The sequence below is a fragment of the Ambystoma mexicanum genome, chromosome 4q, assembly GCF_040938575.1.
Source record: "Ambystoma mexicanum isolate Mex_15411 chromosome 4q, UKY_AmexF1_1, whole genome shotgun sequence".
Classification (NCBI taxonomy): domain Eukaryota; kingdom Metazoa; phylum Chordata; class Amphibia; order Caudata; family Ambystomatidae; genus Ambystoma; species Ambystoma mexicanum.
In genome coordinates, this window is record NC_090928.1 from 42216028 (window position 1) to 42236737 (window position 20710).

General features: G+C 46.1%; 1 protein-coding gene across 12 annotated transcripts in view; it reads right to left on the reverse strand.

Moving 5' to 3' along the window:
* The window catches only part of AFDN (afadin, adherens junction formation factor), a 2107422-nt gene that overhangs the window by 1073552 nt on the left and 1013160 nt on the right, over nucleotides 1–20710 (reverse strand). For all 12 annotated transcript variants that reach the window (XM_069607417.1, XM_069607414.1, XM_069607416.1 and 9 more), the window contains one exon: nucleotides 14359–14477. In XM_069607417.1, the coding sequence (XP_069463518.1) occupies nucleotides 14359–14477 (119 nt within the window). The remainder of the gene's footprint in view (nucleotides 1–14358; nucleotides 14478–20710) is intronic.

Sequence of the window (20710 nt, forward strand, 5' to 3'; positions counted from 1 at the left end):
AGATTGGAATCTTCCACGGGTTTGTTAATCAATGATTCCTGAGTCTCGGGTTTAAACCCGGAATTTCACAGCCAGGCATGGCACTTTAACATGGTACCTTGTGCCAGGGAGCGACCAGCTGTTTCAGCAGGATTCAAGGTATTCTTGAGAATGTTGTGATTAACTTTTTTGCCCTACGATTGCAAGTAGGCGGGTGCGCACTGGTTCTGCGACCTCCAGCAGACCCTCTTGAAGTAGGTTCCACTGGACAACTGAATAACTAGCCAATAGGGTGGTATTATTGGCTATGCGCGTGGAGTAAACCGCAGCAGTGGTTATTCTTTGCCCAGAGCATATAATATCTTACACTCCTTGTCTGGTGGTGACTCGCCTGTAGACAAGGGGACCCCTGCCCTCTTCCTCATAGTCGTGACCACCAGAGTCTAGCGTAGCAGGACCTCCGATATATAGGGGATCGGTAGGAGAGGGCTGAAATAGTTTCTCCACTCTGGGATTAACAGCTCTAGTCTAAGAGGGTGTTAATAAAAAGGGGCTATACGCCTCTTGATGGAATTGAGAAGGGGAATAGCTTGGCTAGCCGGAGGCTTCTCTTTTAAAATGTCCTCCACAAAATCAGAGTCAATAAAAGCCTCCTGTGTGGCTTTCTGGAAGCGCTCTGCCGCCTTCCTGAGAATGCCATTTGGTCATCCACAGGAGAAGCCTGACGCACGGGGGGAGACGATGGAGAGTCAAGGCCAATGGCATCCTGGTCCGGGGTTGGTCGGGGATAGCCATGGTGTGTTCTCACCAACAGGTTAGTCATCTCCCCAATTCGGGGTGTGATCACGCGGTTCATCAAAAAGATCATCCCCCTGTGCATAAGGGTCCTGTTCATAAGGATCAGGAGGAACCTCTTCAGGGTCTGAAAGATTGAAGACCTCCTCATGGAGGGGGTCTGAGGGCATCTGATATTTAGTTACTGAGGGTACAACATAAGGGATCTCCTCACAAGGTCTTTTTGGGGTGAACCCCTCTGAAAAATCAACTAATTTATCTAGCCTGTTCATACAACCCTCAAATTTCTCCCTAGTCCATTTAGATGACCCAGAAGTGTCTAAAGGGGGAAGAGAATCCTCTAGAGGATGCTGTAGTCTAGAACATCAAGCTTTTTCACTGACAGTCTTAGACAAAGACTGGGGACTCTCTTTAAAGTCCTGACGCTCTTTGGAGTGTTCTGGTGTCTCTTTCAAACAAAATTTTAGGCCTATCGCGCCCTTCCAGACTTTCAGATGCGTATTTCAACGTATCCTTGTGTTTACCAGCCGCCGAGATGATCTTCGCGAGGCTTTCACTGATGCTCAGCGTTACGAAATGGTGTTTAGGCTGAGAGGGCGGCTGCGTCGAAATTGCGCGACCAGAATTTTCTTAATCGACGGCTCGCTCTTAGAAGGCACGTCGACGTGGGATTTGGTGCTGGCGACCTTAGTTACAGAATGCCTGTATGCATGTCGTGCACAATTGCTGGGAGGGCTGCCGATCCAGCGAATCGGTGGGTGTCGTCGAGGCCCCCGACGCACCCTTTGATGCCTTGAACCTTTTCGACTGATAGGCCGCAACAGTACCAGGGGTTGTGTGTTTAGTCCCATGTGATGTGGGTGCTTCCTCGTCGTCAGGGTGTAACCTCCCCATAGCAGGACTTGCATCATGCCCATCAGGGCCGGGGACGGACGTCTTGGAGCGAGCTTGCTCCGTTGTCAGGTCAATGTCGGCCATGTCAGAGCCATGGTCGTCGCTATGGGCCTCATCGCTTTCGCCGGCTGTGGCGGCAGGGAAGCTACTCCGGCCTGCAACATTGCATAGGCCGCCCACCGTTTTACACGGCACTCCCTTACAGTCTTAGGACGAAGGAGCTTAAAGTGCCAACAGGACGCTTCAGTGTGGCTGAGGGAAAGACACTTGTTGCACTGGGGGGGGGGGGGGGCTCGTCTTTCCGGAGAAATGTTCCCTTACAGGAAGGGCAAAATTTAAATGAGTCTTGTCCATAGCGCAAGTTAACAGAAGTGACGAAAATACCAAAGGGGAAAAGAGAAGGGAGCAGAAAAGACATTCTTAAAAGAAAAGAAGAGAACCCCCAAGGCCCCACTCTCCCTACTGTGTAGGCCGGCCAGAAGGCCCGGCCACGTGGTGGGCAGCGTCAACCGAAACGCCCAGCCGTCGAAGTCTGTTGTTCTGTCTTCGGCGGTGGTTCAGTAATCATTGAAGAGGGGACGAATGTTGTATAATGACCAAAGGTCGGCATTTTTACAAATGTTTACTAGCTGGGCAGTAAAAAACAATCTGAGGGACCTCGACGCATGAGGATTTCTGCATACAGTACACGTCACGTTAAGGATAGTGTTACAGACGCGCCTATGCCGACGTCCCCTTTCGGTCCTCGAAAGAGAAGATGCAATACTCGGCGGTTACCACTAGATGTCAGACTATATGCACAGCATGTGATTCTCAGCAGATTAACAAGTATCAGAATTAAATTTACATTTAAAAAACGTTCAAATTCAAAGTAAAATTTGAGAGATTAACAAATTACTTACCCTTGGTAATGTTCTCTCAACTTTTTGTTGCTCCCACAGATTCCTCATCTTTGATTTACAGATATCCTACTTGCAGTTTTAGAAAATGTTTCCACGGGAGAGGGCGCTGTGCACCAGCCAATCATCGTGCCTTGAAAGGTATCCATCCCTGTGCTTGGACGTGACATTGATGTTGGTATTAATAGCACACACTCTGCCCGTTGCATCAGTTCTAGTTTTTTCTAGTTTTTCTGCATAGCCGACTTGAGGTTTACAAAAACCCAGAAGTGTGTTAAAATAATTCACCCACAGTCAAAGAGGTAGGTTTGGAGAGCGATAAGGAATCCAGTAGAAAGAACATTACCAAGGGCAAGTAATTTGTTCTTCTAAATAGATTATGACCTCCCACAGATTCCTCATCTTTGATAAGAATCCCATAGCAGTTTCATAGGAAGAGGTGGGACCAGTGGATTTTTCTTACTGGTTTATATTGTGCCCAACAGCTTTCCCAAACCTTGCGTCCTTACCAGACAATTTGTCCAGACAGTTTTGTTTTGAAAAGGTGTGCATCAAAGACCAAGTTGCAGCATTACAGTAGTCCTGCACTGGGAAAATATTTGTCAACTTCTTGAGGAACTGAATCAAAACGGATATTCTAAAATAAGAGTGTTTCTCTGGCCTGTGTTTAAAGATGTATAACCCCACCAGATAACTTGACTGTAGCCCCTTGTGGGCTAGGTGTAGCAAAAAAGAAAGCACTGCAGATGTATTGCAAATGAAAGGATCAATATCTTTAGCTCTACATCTGCTGAAAAACCTGTTCCAATGGCAGTGGTATAGTGCTTTTGTTGCTGGTCTTCTGGCCAAAACCAACACCTGCATCACCTCTTCCTGGAGGTCCCAATCTTTATACCTTAACCTCTCAGAACCCAGGCGTGAAGGTTCAGAGCTCCGATATATGGGTTAAGAATACAGCTTCCCTCTTGAGAGTAGGTCCACTCTCTGGGGAAGACGGAATGGAGAGCAGATGGACATATCTAGAAGTTCTGGGTAACACAAACTCTTGGCCTAATCTGGAGCAGTCAGGATCATCGCCTTCCCGAACTTCTGCAACGTCCTGATGGCATGAGGAATGACAGGGACTGGTGGAAACGCCTACAGGAGTGGAAAATCCCAGTCCACCACAAATGTGTCTCCTAGAACAACTATGAGGAAATTCCATGGAGCAGAAGAGACTGCACTTCCTGTTGATACTAGACTCAAATAGATCCACTTGAGGGGTTCCCCAATGGGGAAAGATCTCTAGAAGGACTTCCTGAGCTAACGTCCACCCATGGAGGACTGTGCTAGGCTTGCTTAGACCGTCCGCTGTTGTATTTTCTTCTCCAGCTAGGTGAACAGCTGACAGAGAAATTCCACTTTTTAGCACCCAAAACCAGAGCTGCATGGCCTCCCTGGACAGTGGTAGTGACCCTACACCCCTGTATGGATGGCAAAAAGGCCATCAGTGCCAGTTTGATTGCCCTGAGCTCTAAAAGGATTAGTGTAGTCTGGATTCTGGAGGGGACCAAAGACCACTGATAGCAAGATTGCTCATATGAGCTCCCCATCCCATGAAGGAAGAATCTGTGACTACTGTTATCTCCAGCCAGGGTTGCCAAAAAGGTTCACCTATCATCACATTCTCCTTGCAGGCCCACCACAGGAGATCCTGTGCGACCTTGGTCGGGGCCTGAAAAAGGTCTGCCATCCTGCCTGAGAAGTGTGATCATTGGGATCTGAGGGCCCACTGGAGGGACCTCATCCTTACCTGGGCTTCTGAAACCAGAAAAATGCAAGTTGCCATGACACCGGAAACCTCAGAAAATCAAAAACTGGTGTTGGGCGTTTTGAAACCTCATCACCATCAGATATGTTGAGTCCTCAAAACAGCAGGGGAGGGGGGTGTGGGATTTCAAAGCCTTCCCAGAGGAAGAGTGTGCAGGACTGCTTCAATAATTTGCAGCTTTAGGGAAGGTGTCAGATGGGACTTCTTGATAATGAGGTAGAAGCACAGTTTGTGGAGAGAGTGGCAGGTGCTGTTGAGATGTTCCAGTGCCTTTTCGGGAGAATGAGTTCTGATTAGCCAATTGTTTAGGTAGGGAAAGATATTAATCCCTGGTCTCCTTAGATTCACTGCCACCACCATCATCAATTTGGTGAAGACCCTCTGAGTGGAGGTCTGCCCAAAAGACAGTACTCAAAAACTGATGAGAACTGCCAATGGCAAACCTCGGGTACTTTGTGCTTTGGATGTATCGGTACATGAAAGTAAGCATCTGAAGGTCGAGTGACAGCATCCTATCATGGAGCTGATGGACTATCTGCCGAAGAGTGACCATCTTGAATCTGTAATTCCTCAGGAACTTGCTCAAGCGTCTCAGGTCCAACATGGGTCGCAGTCCTCTGTCTTCTTGGGAACCAGAAAAAAGGTGGAGTATCCGCCTTGTTTATTGCCCTGCTACTGGTACCCTTTCAAAGACACCTTTCTCCAGCAGGCAAATTTCCTGCAGAAGGAGAAGGGCTGGTTCCTGAAGAGATTGCTTGCTCAGGGGACAATCTGGGGACCTTTTTAGAAATGGGAGACAGTACCCTTGGGCCACTGCCTGAAATGCCCAAGCAACTGAAATAATGTAACTCCATTCTTTCAGATGCTGGGTCAACCTGCTTCCCACCAGAGTCCTGTGCCTAAAGCGCTCAGAAGTTTTGGAGTTGCGGCTGAGGACAAAGAAGAGGTGGCTATATGAGCTGTTCTTTCTTCACTTCCTCTAGGGGTACCTAAACATCTCCTTTACCCTATTTGTGTAGCCTGACCTCTGCCTCATTGACCAAATTAAGAGAATAAGCGAAAAGATAGCCCTCTCCAAGCCTGGGAAGGCAGATGCTGCAGCTGCTGTGGCTGACAAATGGCAGCTCCTAAGGATTTTGCTGTCACGTTAGAAGTGTTGAGCCTCTCTAAACTGTCGTCAGACTTTGCTCCAAAAAGGTCGGACACATCAAGGGGCATATTCAAAAGCCTTGACTAGACACCAAGAGCAAATCCAGATTCGCACACCCATGCAAACCTCCCGATGACTGCACTTAAGCCCTGTGAAGGCATCATGAAGCAAGACACAGACAACAGATTCAAAGTTAAAAATAAAATGGTTTATTAATACAAATGTCAGGATGGTTGAAGGCCTAACTTGCCTTATGCTAAAGTGGGGTTTCCCTACCTGAACGAAACCAAGGAAAGCCCAAGTCAGAAAGTTCAACATAAATGTCTGTCTGTGTCCAAAACCTATCCTTACCCTCACAACTAAAGCTAAACAATGTGCAATGATGTCAATAATACACAACATGGTGATCAAAAAAAGTTCTGAGCTTCTATTAGCTCATAGCTTCATTTTCAGCTTCCCTTTCACAAGTTCAAGAAAGTTCCACAAGAGTCTCAGGTTTACCTTTCCCAAGTTCACAATAGTTCCCCCGAATCCTTAGGGTTGCCTTCCCCAAGTTCAAGGCAACACTGTTCCAAAGAAAAGGGGTGTGAGGTCGCCTTCCTCAAGACAGTATTAACGTTCATCAAGTCTCAGGGTTCCCTTCCCCAAGACTTCAACTTCCCAAATTATACATGATTTCAGTCTTTCAATGTTCAGCACAACTCCAGATCAATTTGACATTCCTTCTGGATTGGATTGCTTATTCTTGGCTTACTTCAAAAATGTCTTTGGATTTCATAATTGAGGGTTTCCTGGTTTAGGTGCAGTTGTCTGACCACACAGTCCACACTTCACAGATCATGCAACCAGGAACCCTAGTCTTCAGCCCACACAGGTTCTTCTATATATGGCCCTCTGTCAAGGTTCACACTCACTTGACTTCTCCTTGTCGATCTCTTGGCTTTATGTGAAGATTCACACTCAATTGGCCTCTCCCGATTAACCTCATGGCATTTCCACAATGTGTCACATTTCCTTTTGCTAGTCTTTGGCCTTGCCACACTGAATTCATGCATAAAGTTCACGTCGGGCTGGTTTAATTTCTTCCCATCTTTCCGTCATCGTCTTTCACAAACTTCCACACTTGCTTGCTTGTTTCGCTCGCGTTGCTTGGAAGTGGGAAATTTCACATTTATCTCTCATCAGATCATAGCTTTGCCCATAAAGTTTTCGTTCAGGTATTCAGTATATAAGGTATTAAATTCAGTTCAGTATTCAATATTAGTGACTTTTTACTTTGCTGTTTAATTTTCATTTAACCCGTGGCTTCGGGTTTGTTACCATCTGCACTCGTTATTCTGGTTATTCAGCATTTGACTCGCTCTCACGCAGCCCCTAGGAGCGCTCTGGTTTCGAGTGATGCCCCCCCCCCCACTCACCAGTCCTTGGCGTTCCTTTCAGGCAGCTGCGTTGTTCCCCTTTTGCTTCGCCTGGTGGCTTGCCTTGCACTGTGAGCCCTGCTCGCACTTCAAAAGCACCTCTGCTCCTGCTGGCAGCTCTGCTTCCCTTCCTCAGATGCTGGTGTCTATTTTGCTTTCCTTGATGTTTCCGCAGCTCTGGCTGCGAAACTCTGAAACCCGAGTGTTAGGCAAAGTTTGTATGCAGTACCCTTTGGGACCACTACACACAACTAGGACTACAGGTGTAATCAAAACCAACCTTTGGTATAAATCGGTATCACACAGTGTTTGGTAGCGAGCTGAGCAGCCAGGCTTATCTCAAGAGGGAATGTGAGCTTGTAATAAGGTTACACAGAGGTCTACAGTTACAAGTATTCAAATAGACACACAGGGTTTTTGGGAAAACACTTATTAATTTATTACACAGTCAGTTAGAAAACATTCAATAAAAGGAGGCTATCACAAAAATATACTACAGTACTTTACACTATCAGGTTCTGAGGCATTTAAACTACTTTGAAGGAGGGGCAAAATGGCATTCAGAGCATTTGAAGAAGGAGAAAAGGGGCATAGGTTAATAAAAACGAATATTACAGTTATTCTTAAACAAAACAATGCAAAGCAAATAGTTTGAGTTCACCAGAGGAGTTGATTCAATGCAATATGCAGGCCGAAGTCAATGGACTACTGTCTTGTATAGGTAAAAACGGTTCTGATATTTAAACAGAAAAGTCTTTGCCACGGTTCCTGAAAGTAGTTCACGGAAGAAAGATTCATATGTCGGGTCGCAAGCTGACTAGGCCTGCAAGTTGCCAAAGTTTCACATACTTTCGCAGTGAGAAGTAAGTTCTCTCGTTCGGGTTTTCACAGTACCTTAGATTGAAGAAAAGAATGCAGCTGAGGACTTCTGTTCCTGGCAGTTCCTGCAGATCTCGCTGTTCCTCAGCCTCAGTCGTGGGGACAAGAGGGAGGACGTCGGGGGACTCCTGCACTGCACGGGGACTGCTCACAAAGCTGGCAAACTGGCAATTTTTTCGATTCCAGTAGCGGTCTTCAAGCACACAAGCTGGTGTCCTCCTCCCTGGTTATTCGGTTTCCTGCAGCACATACAACCAGCTCCGAGTAGGGTGTCCAGGTGGCTTACGAGTTAATTGGTCCTACCAACTCAAAGGAAGAAGTCGTCCTTGAAGGGCTTCTCTATCGAGATGAACTTGGCGATTCGGACCTGCAGCAGGGCTTCACCGGGCAAACCAACGGTCCAGGAGTTACAGCAGCCGTCCTCTTCCAGCTTATCTTCGGTTCTTTCGTTCCACTGGTCGACTGCCTTCCAAGCCAAGAGACCCACCTTTTAAACCGTTTTCTCCCATTCATTCCAGCCTAGCTGCCACTTATCCAGCAAGGTGGCTGTCCTTGCCGGACAGTCAGCCAGCCAATCACGGCAGAGTGCATTTGGGTCTCCTAGGAGACTAAGCACAGGGAGTTTCGGGCACCTCCCTCACTTCCTGCCCACCCCAGATACTCGGTCACCAGAGGCGGTCTTCAGTCCTGAAGCCTGCCAAAGGCATAGAAACAAAGGGACCAAACCTAGTTTGGCACGCAGATCCAAACTCTAGAAGGACCTTTCCAAAAAGAAATGGCAAAATGAGAAGTCCGGGAACTGTTTAAACAAAGGGGGCTTAGGCGCCATTTTGAAAAACATGGCTCCCGCGATTTTTAGCTACCAGTGTTCGCGATCAGGAAAAATCATGGTATTCAGTGTAAAACCACTGCCACCAGCCATTTCGAGAGGAAAGGGTAGCAGGGGACTGCTACATGAGTTTCTAGACAACATAGGGGATACTAGGTAACCCCACCAGCACTCTATTGTAAGATAGTGTGTGTTGGGTTTAGGAATTTTAAAAGACTAGTAAAGCCAATTTAACTTTACTTTCTCTAGGAAACAGTAGCTTCTCCCAAAGAAGGTGTTTAAACTTTGGGACAGCCTAAAAAGGCTTCCCTGTGTAACTACACTGAGGGTGCTGTGTGACACACATGAAAAGATGATGCCTATGGAGTTGTCCAAAACCCTATAATCAAAGAACACAAGATAAAAACACACATCAAAATAAAAGAGTGTAGGAAAAAAAGGCTCACACTCTTTCCAGGTAAAAAGATCAAGTCCTCAAAATCCAGCAAAGTTGCTGGGCGTCTTTAAGGTGAAGGGAATTAGCACATTTATGAGAATTCTCCCTCACACCAAGGCTCACAGATATGTGGATTTCATACGGCCCACCTGCTCCAGGGCTCCACAGTTCGTCTGGATCATCGGCCGGCTTCCTGGCTCACCTGCAGGACCCGCCACGGCTGACTCCTCGCAAACAGAACAGTCAGTCTCCCCGTCGGTCTCCCTCTTTCTTGTTTCCCTCCTTTTATACGCCTGCAACCACTTGACAGGTTGCAGGTGTGAGTTCCTGTCAGAAGCAGAAAAACAGACACCCCTCGATCGGAAGGCAATGTACTTTGTTGGCCGAAGGCCAACCGCCTCCTTCCCCATCGCTAGATAGAGCCAAGTTGTTTTGTTGTAAAGTCAGTGACAGATGAGAAAACTGAAAGACCAGAAATTACAAAGTATCAAGCATATAGTTTTAAAACTGGTACTGTGACGTAGATGACTGGGAGTCCGACTATCACTCTTGAGAAGCAGTGTCAGCGGTCTAGCTTCTCCACCCAAGTGATTGGCCCAAAGCAGTGCAACAATCCCCTGTGGGAGTTTGAAAGAATTTCATGCTCAGCTGGGACCCGGTAAGCAGACAGTGATCCTCTGAGGGGGGGGGGGAACAGCGAGTGCTGGGCACACAAGCAACTGACACAAGCTGCTTGGGAGCCTAAAACAGAGGAAGGGGAGAACCCAAATGTAGTCCACCAAGAGAGGACTACACCCGCTGCTGCCAAGAGAGGGGACGTGCAGCTGGGGAAAAGTCCAAAGACTGCAAAGCCATTGCAGACCCTGCGGGACACCTAAATGCTACCGGTGCCTCGAGGAGGGATGCAGCCGCCCAGGAACAACCAGTTCCTATGAGAAAGACAAACAGGTACGTAGGTGGTCTGGAGAAACAACAGGATGAACCCAGAAGCTGGAAGAAGAGGGTCGGGTACCCTAAAGCAAACCAGAAAGAGTTGTATACTTGGCAGGAGAGTGAACCCAGAAGATACGATTCTGGGATCCGCACCCAAATAAAAGGTCAAGAATAATAAGGTCTGGGACCCCGTTTTCAAACGAAGAAAACCAGGAAGAGTTATATACTTTCCAGGAGAGTGAACCAAATGCAGGGTTCAAAATTGAGGGGTGCTGGGAGCTAATAAGCTTCTGCTTGTACCCTACGAGAGCCTGGTTAGCTTGACTGCACAGCTACCAGGAGCTACTTTTGGCTCCCCAGGCCAACTGATGCCCAACAAACACCTCTGTGAATTTAACTCTGTGCCTTTTGGACAATATATAAACAATAAACAAACATTTGGACACATCTATAGAGCAGATAAAGCTTATAGAGTAATAAATAATAGACATAATTATAAGGTTGCATCTTATGTTGAAGTTCGATTTGCGGAACACTACGTACTAGCTTCTCTTTCCCCAGTGGTAGCTTCGGGTCACAGGTAAATGTGGGAGCTGCTTTTAGCTCCTGCTTATCCAAACTTAATTTCGAGCCCCGCAAATGGATACAACACAATAGTGTGAGTCTGGTACCCGCACCATATTAGAAACCAAAGCTCAAAGTGACTAAGATTAAGAGGTTCTGGGACCCTGTGGGAGAAAGAGAAAATTCACAAGAGAACGCTTGCTTGGCAGGAGAGTGAACCAAGCCGTGTAAAATATTGCAAGTCTGGGACATAAGAGGTTGAGAACAAGAGGCTCAAGAACCCTGGAACTGACGGAAGGAATCATATACTTGATAACCAATTGTGTCACCTTGATAGCTTAAGGAATCAGGACCAAAAGAAGTCCTATGTGCATAGCCCAGAAAGTCTTTACCAAAAGGGCTAAAAGGGGCTCAGGAGCCTTAAAAGGAATGGGCTTAAGATGTGAAGAAGTCTAGGGGAAAGGAGCAAAACCCCAGCATTGGAATCTTGTGTTTTGGAACACTATTTTGCATCACTTTCTATTACCAGAGAAACTGTTTTCAACCAACAGAAAAGTTCACAAAGAACACGTTTTACTTTTAGAAGAGATCATCCTTGCACAGTTGCTTCAAATTATTAGTGTTCGGGACAGAGGTAGGTTTCGAGACAAGGCAGTGACTGGCTTCTTAGTTTTGGGCTTTGGCAGTTTCACTAGTTTCCTTTGAGGCAGGGAAACCCCTCTTAGCTATAGGAAAGGAGAAGCCTTTTTTCCAACACTTGAATTTAACAAAAGTTAATATCCAAAATTATGCCACCATTGTGTCCGAGCCTTACTTCTGCACCCTTACAGAATGTAAAAACGACCCTTAAAGTGTTTAAAAGAGATTAGGAGGATAAAGTGAACTTCTGGGAATCCTTCCTATGACTACAAGAAATGAGGATGGCCTATGTTCCCCTTGTTCCATTCTCTAGGAATTAAAGGAGTCCACGTCTTTGCCCGAAATTACTAGTTACAGACTTTCCAAGGTTCTGTACCCCACGACTAACGACTAAGTAAACACAGGTGCACCCCCAGTCTTTGTATGCAATGTTTCTTGCTCTCATTCGCTGGCCTCCAGTTGCTCGAGGGTAGATTAAGTAGACAGAGTAGCTTTGCTCTACACTCCCTCTTAAATCCCATCTTGCTCTTCTGAGGACTTGGGAAATTGACCTCCCTCTAGCAACTCTAATCCACCTATGACCTTCCCTTTTCGGTGCGTGTCCATCCTCCTTCCTCTCCTAGTGCTCACCCTTCAGCCTCCGACAACCCTGCTCAGTCTCTTCCTCCAATGTCACCCTTTGATGTCCTTTCCAATCTGCTACCATCTACAAACTTATCTCTCAATCTCCTTTCGTAAGGTCCCACATTTATAGTGTGATCTCCCAACCTCCCTGGCAGATCTCTGGGTAAGGGCTATCACCTGTGAGAGCCTTGGCTGTGCAGATCCTCATGGTTTCCTCCAACTCTCCTTGATGTTGCCTGCATTTAATTAAAGCCTCCTAGTTTCCTAGCATATCAAGTGACATAGGCTGCTTGATCTAAGAGCATTCTGTAAATATGTGCATGCTTTCACTGTAAAGTGGACAGACTAGCACAAAGTGTGACCATGATTCCAACTACCTGCAAAAACAGCAGCCATCGCCTGTGTTGGAACCCCCTGCCATTTACATGTGATTGTTTTAAGGCACAAGACATTGAAATGTACCCTCTTAATAATATCTGATAATTGTTGGAGAAAAAGGATACATGCTCAGCTGGTCCACTGACCAGGTTCAGGGAAAGGTACAATTGTTTAGATGGTTTTTCCCAGTTTGCCATCTCACGCATACTTGCTTTACCTGGCAAAAAATATGATTTGATCAAGGTGATCGGCAAAATTTCCAAACTTTCAGTATTGTCGAAGTAACAGGCCAATCACATTCTCTCCGGTGCTCTTTTAATAAACAATAGGCAGCCCACTATATGCAGATTGTCCAAGCTGAGAAGGTGCGCTTTTATACAAATCTGGTTAAAGTTCCCGCTATGTTCACCCACACAGATCTCCACATCAGGAACAGCCTGAACCTCAACAAATCTGAGAAAGGGAATTCCAGTTTACAAATGATTCATGTATATGACAGGGCCAGGGTCTAGATCCGGTCTAAGGGGCTCTGGGGGGAGTGACTTTTCCCAGCCTGGAGCAGGAGGCTTTCTAAAACAAAAATCTAAACGAGCCCTGCCTCAGGTATGTAAAGTGGGAATTGCAGGGTAACATATTACCCGAAAAATCTGCCCCTTGTGCCAATTATGACAACATTGATAACGCTTGTAATATTTTAATGCCTCCTCGTACAGTTACTTGCCACAGTTCTCTTGTTTTTTCAGAACCGCTACTCCCAGAATCCCCTTGCAGGCAGCCAGAAAAGCCCAGACCGGATTCAAACAACCAAAATCGCAGAGTTATAGCAGACTGTACTGGCAACACCATCCAACAGCAGGCAACACATCAAAGAAGCAGAGGACTCACACTCCAAGCAGAAAAACGAATCTCCAGCCCACAAAACAAAAGAGAACCAACAGTCAGTTTGTAAAACCATGCTGTAAAAGGGGCAGGGGCTTAGAAGGTTTTTAAAGCCTGCCAGCTGTGTAACATTCCTCCTGGGGAAAAGGCAGGCACTGATTGGTGGAGGAGATCAGCTGAGCACTGTAACCAATAGGGATGTGAGAGTGTCAATTCATATACAGCTCTGCACTATAAAAGCAGACAGCAGCAGAGGCAGAGTGTGAGTTGTATGGGTGAGGTCACAGGTGGAGTTGGAGAGGGGCAAAGACCAGGCGCAGGAAGGACGCACAGTGTTGGAGAGGCGGGATTTGAAAGGGTGAGATATTTGATAGAGATTGGCATCTGTGGTGTGTAGTGGATTGTAGTGCAGGAAGTTGGAACGGGGAGTTTAAAAGTGACAAAGACTGAAGATAGCATGGGAGATAACAGTAGTGACTGAGGCAGTGAGTGGTAGGAGAGAGTAAGGCTAGTTGAGAGGGGTCTAGAAGTGGGATGCAACGAGTAAGGTGTATTGAAGAAGTGGGGAGAGGGTGAGAGTAGAGGGATCAGGAATAGTAAAGGGGTGAGCACGGCACCATATCTCAGTTTCGTGGATAGAAGCGCAGTGGAAGTAGTATTGGGAAGGGCACTAGCAGTGGCGAGGAAACAGCAGTAGAAGAGAGAGAGAGAGAGAGAGAGAGAGAGAGAGAGCAAATAGTAGTACAAGATAATAGTAGTAGTAGTGGGAGGTAACATAGAAGTCAAAAGAGAGTAGTAGCAGTATAGAGCATAGCAGTGGAGGGACAGTCGAAGTAAAGACTGTTGTCATAGCAGTAACCAGAGTGATAGTAACCGTAATACAGGAAGTAGTTTTAGTAATGGTAGAGCAAGAAGAGTTGCAGAAATGTGGAGAAAGTAGAGAGAAGAGTGGTAGGGAGAAAAGGTACTGACATCTAAGAGTTGTGGGGGGAGGAGGTGGGAGAGGGAGAGAGCGCCCATGCAGTACTTCCCAGACCCATTTTCCAGGCGGTAACACTTTTGTTCCGCAACTAATGCCTCTCTCTTCTGCAATTATACAGAGTTTTGCAAACAATCCTACCATACCTCTATTCTGTGCTTTAATAAAACCCTTGAAATGAAATAAGAGCGAGACTCTTTGCATCATTCAGGCCATGTGTCACAGTTAACTATCCCTTTTGAAATCGGTAGTGATCCATCAAGACAAGCTTACCTGCCATCTTGTCTCCGGAAATCCTGCTGCTGATCTACCCTGATCATTGGTTTCACCATCCCTCGCTCCGCAGTACTTGATGACAAGGATGTCCTATCACTGTCCAACCTGTTAGGGCCCTTTGAGTAAAAGGATGCGATAAGTGAGATTGATGCAGGAAAATGAGAGAGAAAACATTGACAATTTGATGATAAAAAAAATGGCACAATAACTGTAACCAGTTTTTTTTAATAACCATAGTAGCGATTGTTTGCTAAAATCCTAAATTGCAATTAGAATCTAAAATGTCAAAACCACCATTTGCAACTGCTGTTAAAGTGCAGGATGAGAAGAACATAGGGTGTTTAGTAGCAGCAAAAACATTACGAGAAAGAACCTCCGTGTGTATTCACATACCTTTTAAGTTACTTGAGTAAAAAGCATCATATTTTACAAGGAACAGATGTTAAAAGGAAAAAACATGCAAGAGGCTAGTGAGTTCAGATAAGCCTGCAGTAAAACGAAGGCCTTGGCAAGCCCTTTCTACACTTTGTGGTACCAGAGTAGTTTTTTTTTAATTTCTTTTTTAAGGTCAGACTTGTGTTGACATCAGGTGAGCTGCTGTAAACTTGCTATATTCAGTGAACATAGGACAGAGAAGAGGAATGCCTTCTGCATGCTACAGAGTGGAGAGGTAGCACTACAATTGGCCGTTCAAGGTTGTGGGCCGTGCTTGAGTCCATGGGTTGCCCGGAGGAAGTCCTGGGAGTGTTGCGGGAGCTCCATACAGCCAATAAGGCCAATGTCCGCTTCAGATCCGGGAGTAGGTGCACAGATTGGTTCGATATAGGGTTGGGTGTTTGCCAGGGGTGCATTCTGGCCCCATACCATTTACTTTATATATCTTTTTTCCCCCATTTTCTTGTGAAATGTAGGGGCCAGCACATACAATCGGCCCCAACAGTCTACACTATGCAAGTTAAGGCTGCCACCCAATATGGAGCGGCACTTTGGGTTTTTTTTAAACCGGGCAATCTGCAGGTCAGGGAAAATCAATTTTTCAAAAATCTTTTAGGCCTCCCTGTTTCTTCGTCATGTGCCTTGGTTCATAGAAAGGTGGGGATGGATTATTGGGAGGATGACTGGGCAGTCGCCCCAAGCATGTTATGGTTGAGAATATGGGGAAACAAAAACGCCACGTTATGCCATTTTATTATAAGAGCCACGTTGAATAGGGATTTGTGGACTAAAATACCTTAGCTGAGGTCAGTAAACGCGCTTATGTGTCAGTGCAACGTGTCGGTTGCGCCACCTCCCTCTGTACTGTTATGGTCACAGGAATTAAGGTTGCTTAAGGAAGCTGTGACTCGGGGATATTGTGGTCAAACATACACTTGCAGCACAGGTGTCACAATCAGACAGCTTTCATAAGCTCATAAGTGGGACGCCAAGGATACAGCCGTATCTTGTTTGGGCCAGGGAAAAACATCAAAGCTGCCTCATCACCAGGGCATGGGTTGATTGTTTATGGCTGAGGGGCAACACTGTCAAATGGGTGGGTTACCAAGATGATCCAAGTTGCCCTCTGTGTGGCGCCCAGAATGAAAATCAGAGCCACTTTATACTGTTCTGCCCTGGTTATGGGGACATAAGAAAACGGACCATCTTGCAAGTATTAAAATATACTAATTTGTGCCAGTATCACCCAGCCATGATTTTTCTTTTAACAGGAGGTACGAAACTGACGGCATGCGCCATCTTGTCCTATGTGAAGACTGCCATGCATCGAAGAAAGGTTTTTTATGAGGTTAAACTGCTGCATTTTTAGTTTTTGGGAATGTGCGTTTTTATTGTTATCATGTCTTAGTATTTTTAACATGTTTTGGTGTATGAAGTTCTTTTTATGCAATAATGGATTATGTTTTTTTCTGTTATGCCTTGTATATGTTTGATGGATATTTTTATTCAAACATTGCAACAACAACTTAATAAGCTACAAGAACCATAAAATGCTATAGCATGCCACATTTATAACATATGTCAGCATCTGGTGGGATGGGTTGAACCAGAAGACCGCAGCGAGGGGTTCGGGATTGGAAAATGTGGGCAAAAAAAGAAAGATTCAATGTGCAGGATCTAAAATCAACTCCAGACAATCAGGCATCACCAAGTAATAGAGCTAGCGCAGACAGTGCTACAAACGTAACTAAAACTATACCCCTGTGTCCATAATACATGGCTCATTAAGCTTTAACTGTCTTTCAAATAGGTCCCAATTCTCCTTCAGACATAGTTGCTAACATACAGATTTAAAGTCATAGTTGTAAGGTATATTTGTGTGCCTTCTGAGAAACAAGAAGGTATCTCACCTTCTAGTCCCAGGGGATCTGTCACCCAGGTGGCCAGGACACATCCATCCCTTTTGGATCCAGTTCCTGGTGGTGGACTAGTGCGGGAGGATCACCTGGGTGAGGGATCATCGGGGAGTGGGACACCGGATGGCGAGGCGCGATATCCCCTTCCCTGTAACACATTTCCTCCATCCTATCAGATACATAGGAACTCTAACCCCCTCCCCACCCCTTTCCAATACACACACTTTCACATGGATAGCCCGGTATGGGAGAATAAAGGCTAACACTCGAGCAGCGTACCTGACATGTCCCAATGCATTGGTCAGGCATTTACTGACAATGACTCACACCTGACGTACATTAAACTTCCCCAGACGGATAAAAGGCGGAGCACGAGAGAACACTGAGCGAGGCAAAGCCACAAGGAAACAGAAGTTTCAAGACGGCAGCTGGAGGAGAGAAGAAAGACGGCAAAACAGGAGGGGATTGCAAAGCGGGAAATTCCCTTTACCTTTCTGACAAGAAACCGTTACTTTCAAGAGCCCTCGAGATTAGAAAGCGCAAGACCGGGAAACCATGCTGAAGAATCCTGCATTTTGCGTGGGAGATACCCAAGGCCCTCCCGCGTCACTAATCAAGGCGGGGAGAAGCAGCAGCCGCTGTGGTACCGTCCTTGGCTCAAAGAACAAAGCATCTTCTTTGAAATCAACACAGCTGGTGAGTTGGGGAGACCGATACAAGACTGGGCTGTGTTGAAGCCAAGGTTGCAAACAGCAACATTGTATGGCGAGCGCTGGAACGAACATTGTTAAAACACATGTGATAAAAGACGCAAGTAAAGTTGAAATACTGACGAGTGTTTGAACTACGATAAATTTGACAGACGTCCAGCATAAGTGGGTGCTCAATAAAAGGTCTCTGTAAGGTATCCAGCTGAGAAGTAGCAGAAGAGAAAGTTAAAGGGTTGCATTGAGAAGAGAACAAAGAATTGATGACGTGATGAGGTGGAATTATGGGTCCCACTGCTTACTAACTGCTATAAGGCCTTTTTGGAACTTGGAACCTACCCAGAGTCCTGGAGTCAGGCAATAAATCTATCCAATCTTTAAAAAGGGCGATCCAGGTAGCCCATTGTCCTATAGACCGATATTTTAGCTGAATACATCTTTTAAAATTTTTGGTCAGGCTGTCCTGGAACGGTTGGAGCAGTGGATTTCTGATTCAGGGATACTCGCTAAAATACAATATGGTTTCCGACCGGGTCTGGGGACCAGAGATCAGGCTCTGAACCTGTACCTAGTAGGTGCAACACCAATATTTGTTATGGGTAAGCCAATATATTTGGCATTCATGGACCTGAGCACAGCCTTTGACAAAGTGGATAGGGCTTTGCTCTGGGCCGTGCTCAGGTCCATGGGGTGTCCGGAGGAGCTGGTGAAGTTTCTCCAATTGATACATGAAAACACCTCGGCCTGTGTCAGATTTGGAGACCAGGGAGAATGTACAGCTTTCTTCAAGACCTTTTTGGGTGTCCGCCAGGGCTGTGTGGTCGCCCCAGTATTATTTGCCTTATATATAAATGGAGTATACCAGACTCTAGTTGAAACCAATGCAGATTTTATTAGGGTAGGTGGAGTATCTCTTCCAGTACTGGGGTACGCAGACGATATGGTTACAATTGCCCGTACCCCCATAGCTTTACAACTATTGGTGGATGCCTACACACAGTTTATGTCTAACCACAGACTGGCAGTGAACTCTAATAAATCGGCAGTCATGGCGTGTAGAAGTAAAGGGGTGTTAGGCAAAGTTTGTAAGCAGTACCCTTTGGGACCACTACACACAACTAAGACTAAAGGTGTAAGTAAACCAACCTTTGGTATAAGTCTGTACTACACAGTTTTGGTAGCAGAGCTGAGCAGCCATGCTTATCTCAAGAGGGGAATGTGAGCAGTAATAAGGTTACACAGAGGTCTACAATCACACATGTTCAAATAAACTCTTACACTCAAGATTTCTTTGATAAATACTTATTAATTTATCTGTCAGTTATAAAACATTCATAAGAAGGAGGCAATATAATCGCACACTTAGAGAGTGCTAATACTTTGAGTTCACCAGAAGAGTCAATTCAATTTAATAGGATAGGCCAAAGTCAATGGGATAAAGTTTTGGATAGGATAAAGCGGTTCTGGTAAGTAAATGGTAAAGTCTCTGAACAAGTTCTTGGAGGTAGTTTGTAAAAAGAAGAATCATATGTTGGGTCACAAAATGATTATGCCTGCGAGTTGCAAAAGTTACAAGCACTTTCACCGCGAGAGGTAAGTACTCTCAGTCTTATTTCATAGTACCTTACAATGAAGAAAAAGATGCAGCTGAAGACTTCTGTTCCTGGCAGTTCCTGCAGATCTCGCTGTTCCTGTGCCTCAATCATGGGGACAAGAGGGAGGACGTTGGGGGACTCCTGCACTGCACAGGGACTGGTCCAAAAGCTAGCACTTGGCAAACTTCAATTTCGGTGGCTGTGAGTAAAGCACACACACTGATGTCCCTCCCCCTGGTTCTACGGTTTCCTGCAGCCACTCTGAGGAAATTCAACCAGCTCCGAGATAGGTGTCCAGGTGGCTTACTTGCGAGTTGATTGGTCCCACCAACTCAAAGGGAGAAGTCGTCCTTGCAGGGGCTTCTCTGTCGATGTGAACTTGGCGATTCGGAACCTGCAGCAGGGCTTCACCAGGCAAACCAACGATCCAGGAGTTGCAGCCATCCTCTTCAAGCTCTTCTTCGGTTCCTTCGTACCAGTGGTCGACTGCCTTCCAAGCCAAAAGACTCGCCTTTTATTCAGTTCTCTCCCATTCATTCCAGCCTAGGTCACTCACCCAGCAGGGTGGCTGTCCTTGCCGGACAGTCAGCCAGCCAATCACCACAGAGTGCATTTGGGTCTGCTATGAGACTAAGCGCAGGGAGTTTCGGGCACCTCCCTCACTTCCTGCCCACCGTAGACACTCGGGCGCCAGAGGCGGTCTTCAGTCTTGAAGCCCGCCAAAGGCTAATGAACAAAGGGACCAAACCTGGTTTGGCGCGCAGAGCAAAACTCTAGAAGGACCTTTCCACAAAGACATGGCGAAAAAAGACGAGGTCCTGTTTTTACAGAGCGGGCTCAGACGCCATCTAGAAAAACATGGCTCCTGCGATTTAACGCTACTGGTGCTCACGGTCGGGAAAAATCATAGTAGTTTGTTGTAAAACCACTGCCACCAGCCATTCTGAGAGGAAAGGGTAGCGTTTCACTGCTATATAAGTATCTAGACACAGGGAATACTAAGTAACCCCTCCAGCATTCTATGGTAAGATAGGGTGTGCTGGGTCTAGGAATTTAAAAGTCTAGTAAAGTTAATTTCACTTTACTTACTCTGGGAAACAGCAGTTTATCGCAGAGAAGGTATTTAAACCTTGGGAAAGCCTGAAAAGGTTTCCCTGTGCCACTGCACTGAGAATGCTGTGTGACACAAATGAAAAGATGATGCCTATGGAGTTGGTTAGACTCCATAACCAAAAGTAAAAAGCACAGAAAACAATTAGAATTAAAAGTACAAAGTCCCAAAGTGCAGAAAAGGTGCTGGAGGGCTCTAAGGTGGGAGGAATTGGCACATTGTTTACCCCCTGGTTAGGGAAAATTCTCAATCTAGAATGCGCACAAATTGTTAGCACGGGGAACGGATGCATAGATGCATAGAGCTGATGAGTGCGGGCGCAGGTGAGTGCGGGGAGCGGGTGGGTGCGGAGAGGGGATGAATGTGTAGTGCGTGTAAGGGCATAAAGCGATGGAGTGCCTTGAGCGAAGGAGTGCAGTACCACGAGCAAAGGAGTGCCTGGAACAAACTGATGTGCCACGTAGAGCAGACTAGTTGCGTAGAACGGATGATGACGTTGGGCTTGCGTGGTCCAGACTTGTGAGCGTGGGGCAGTCTGGAGCGCGCGGGACGGACTAGATCGCGCAGAGCAAACTGGAATGCATG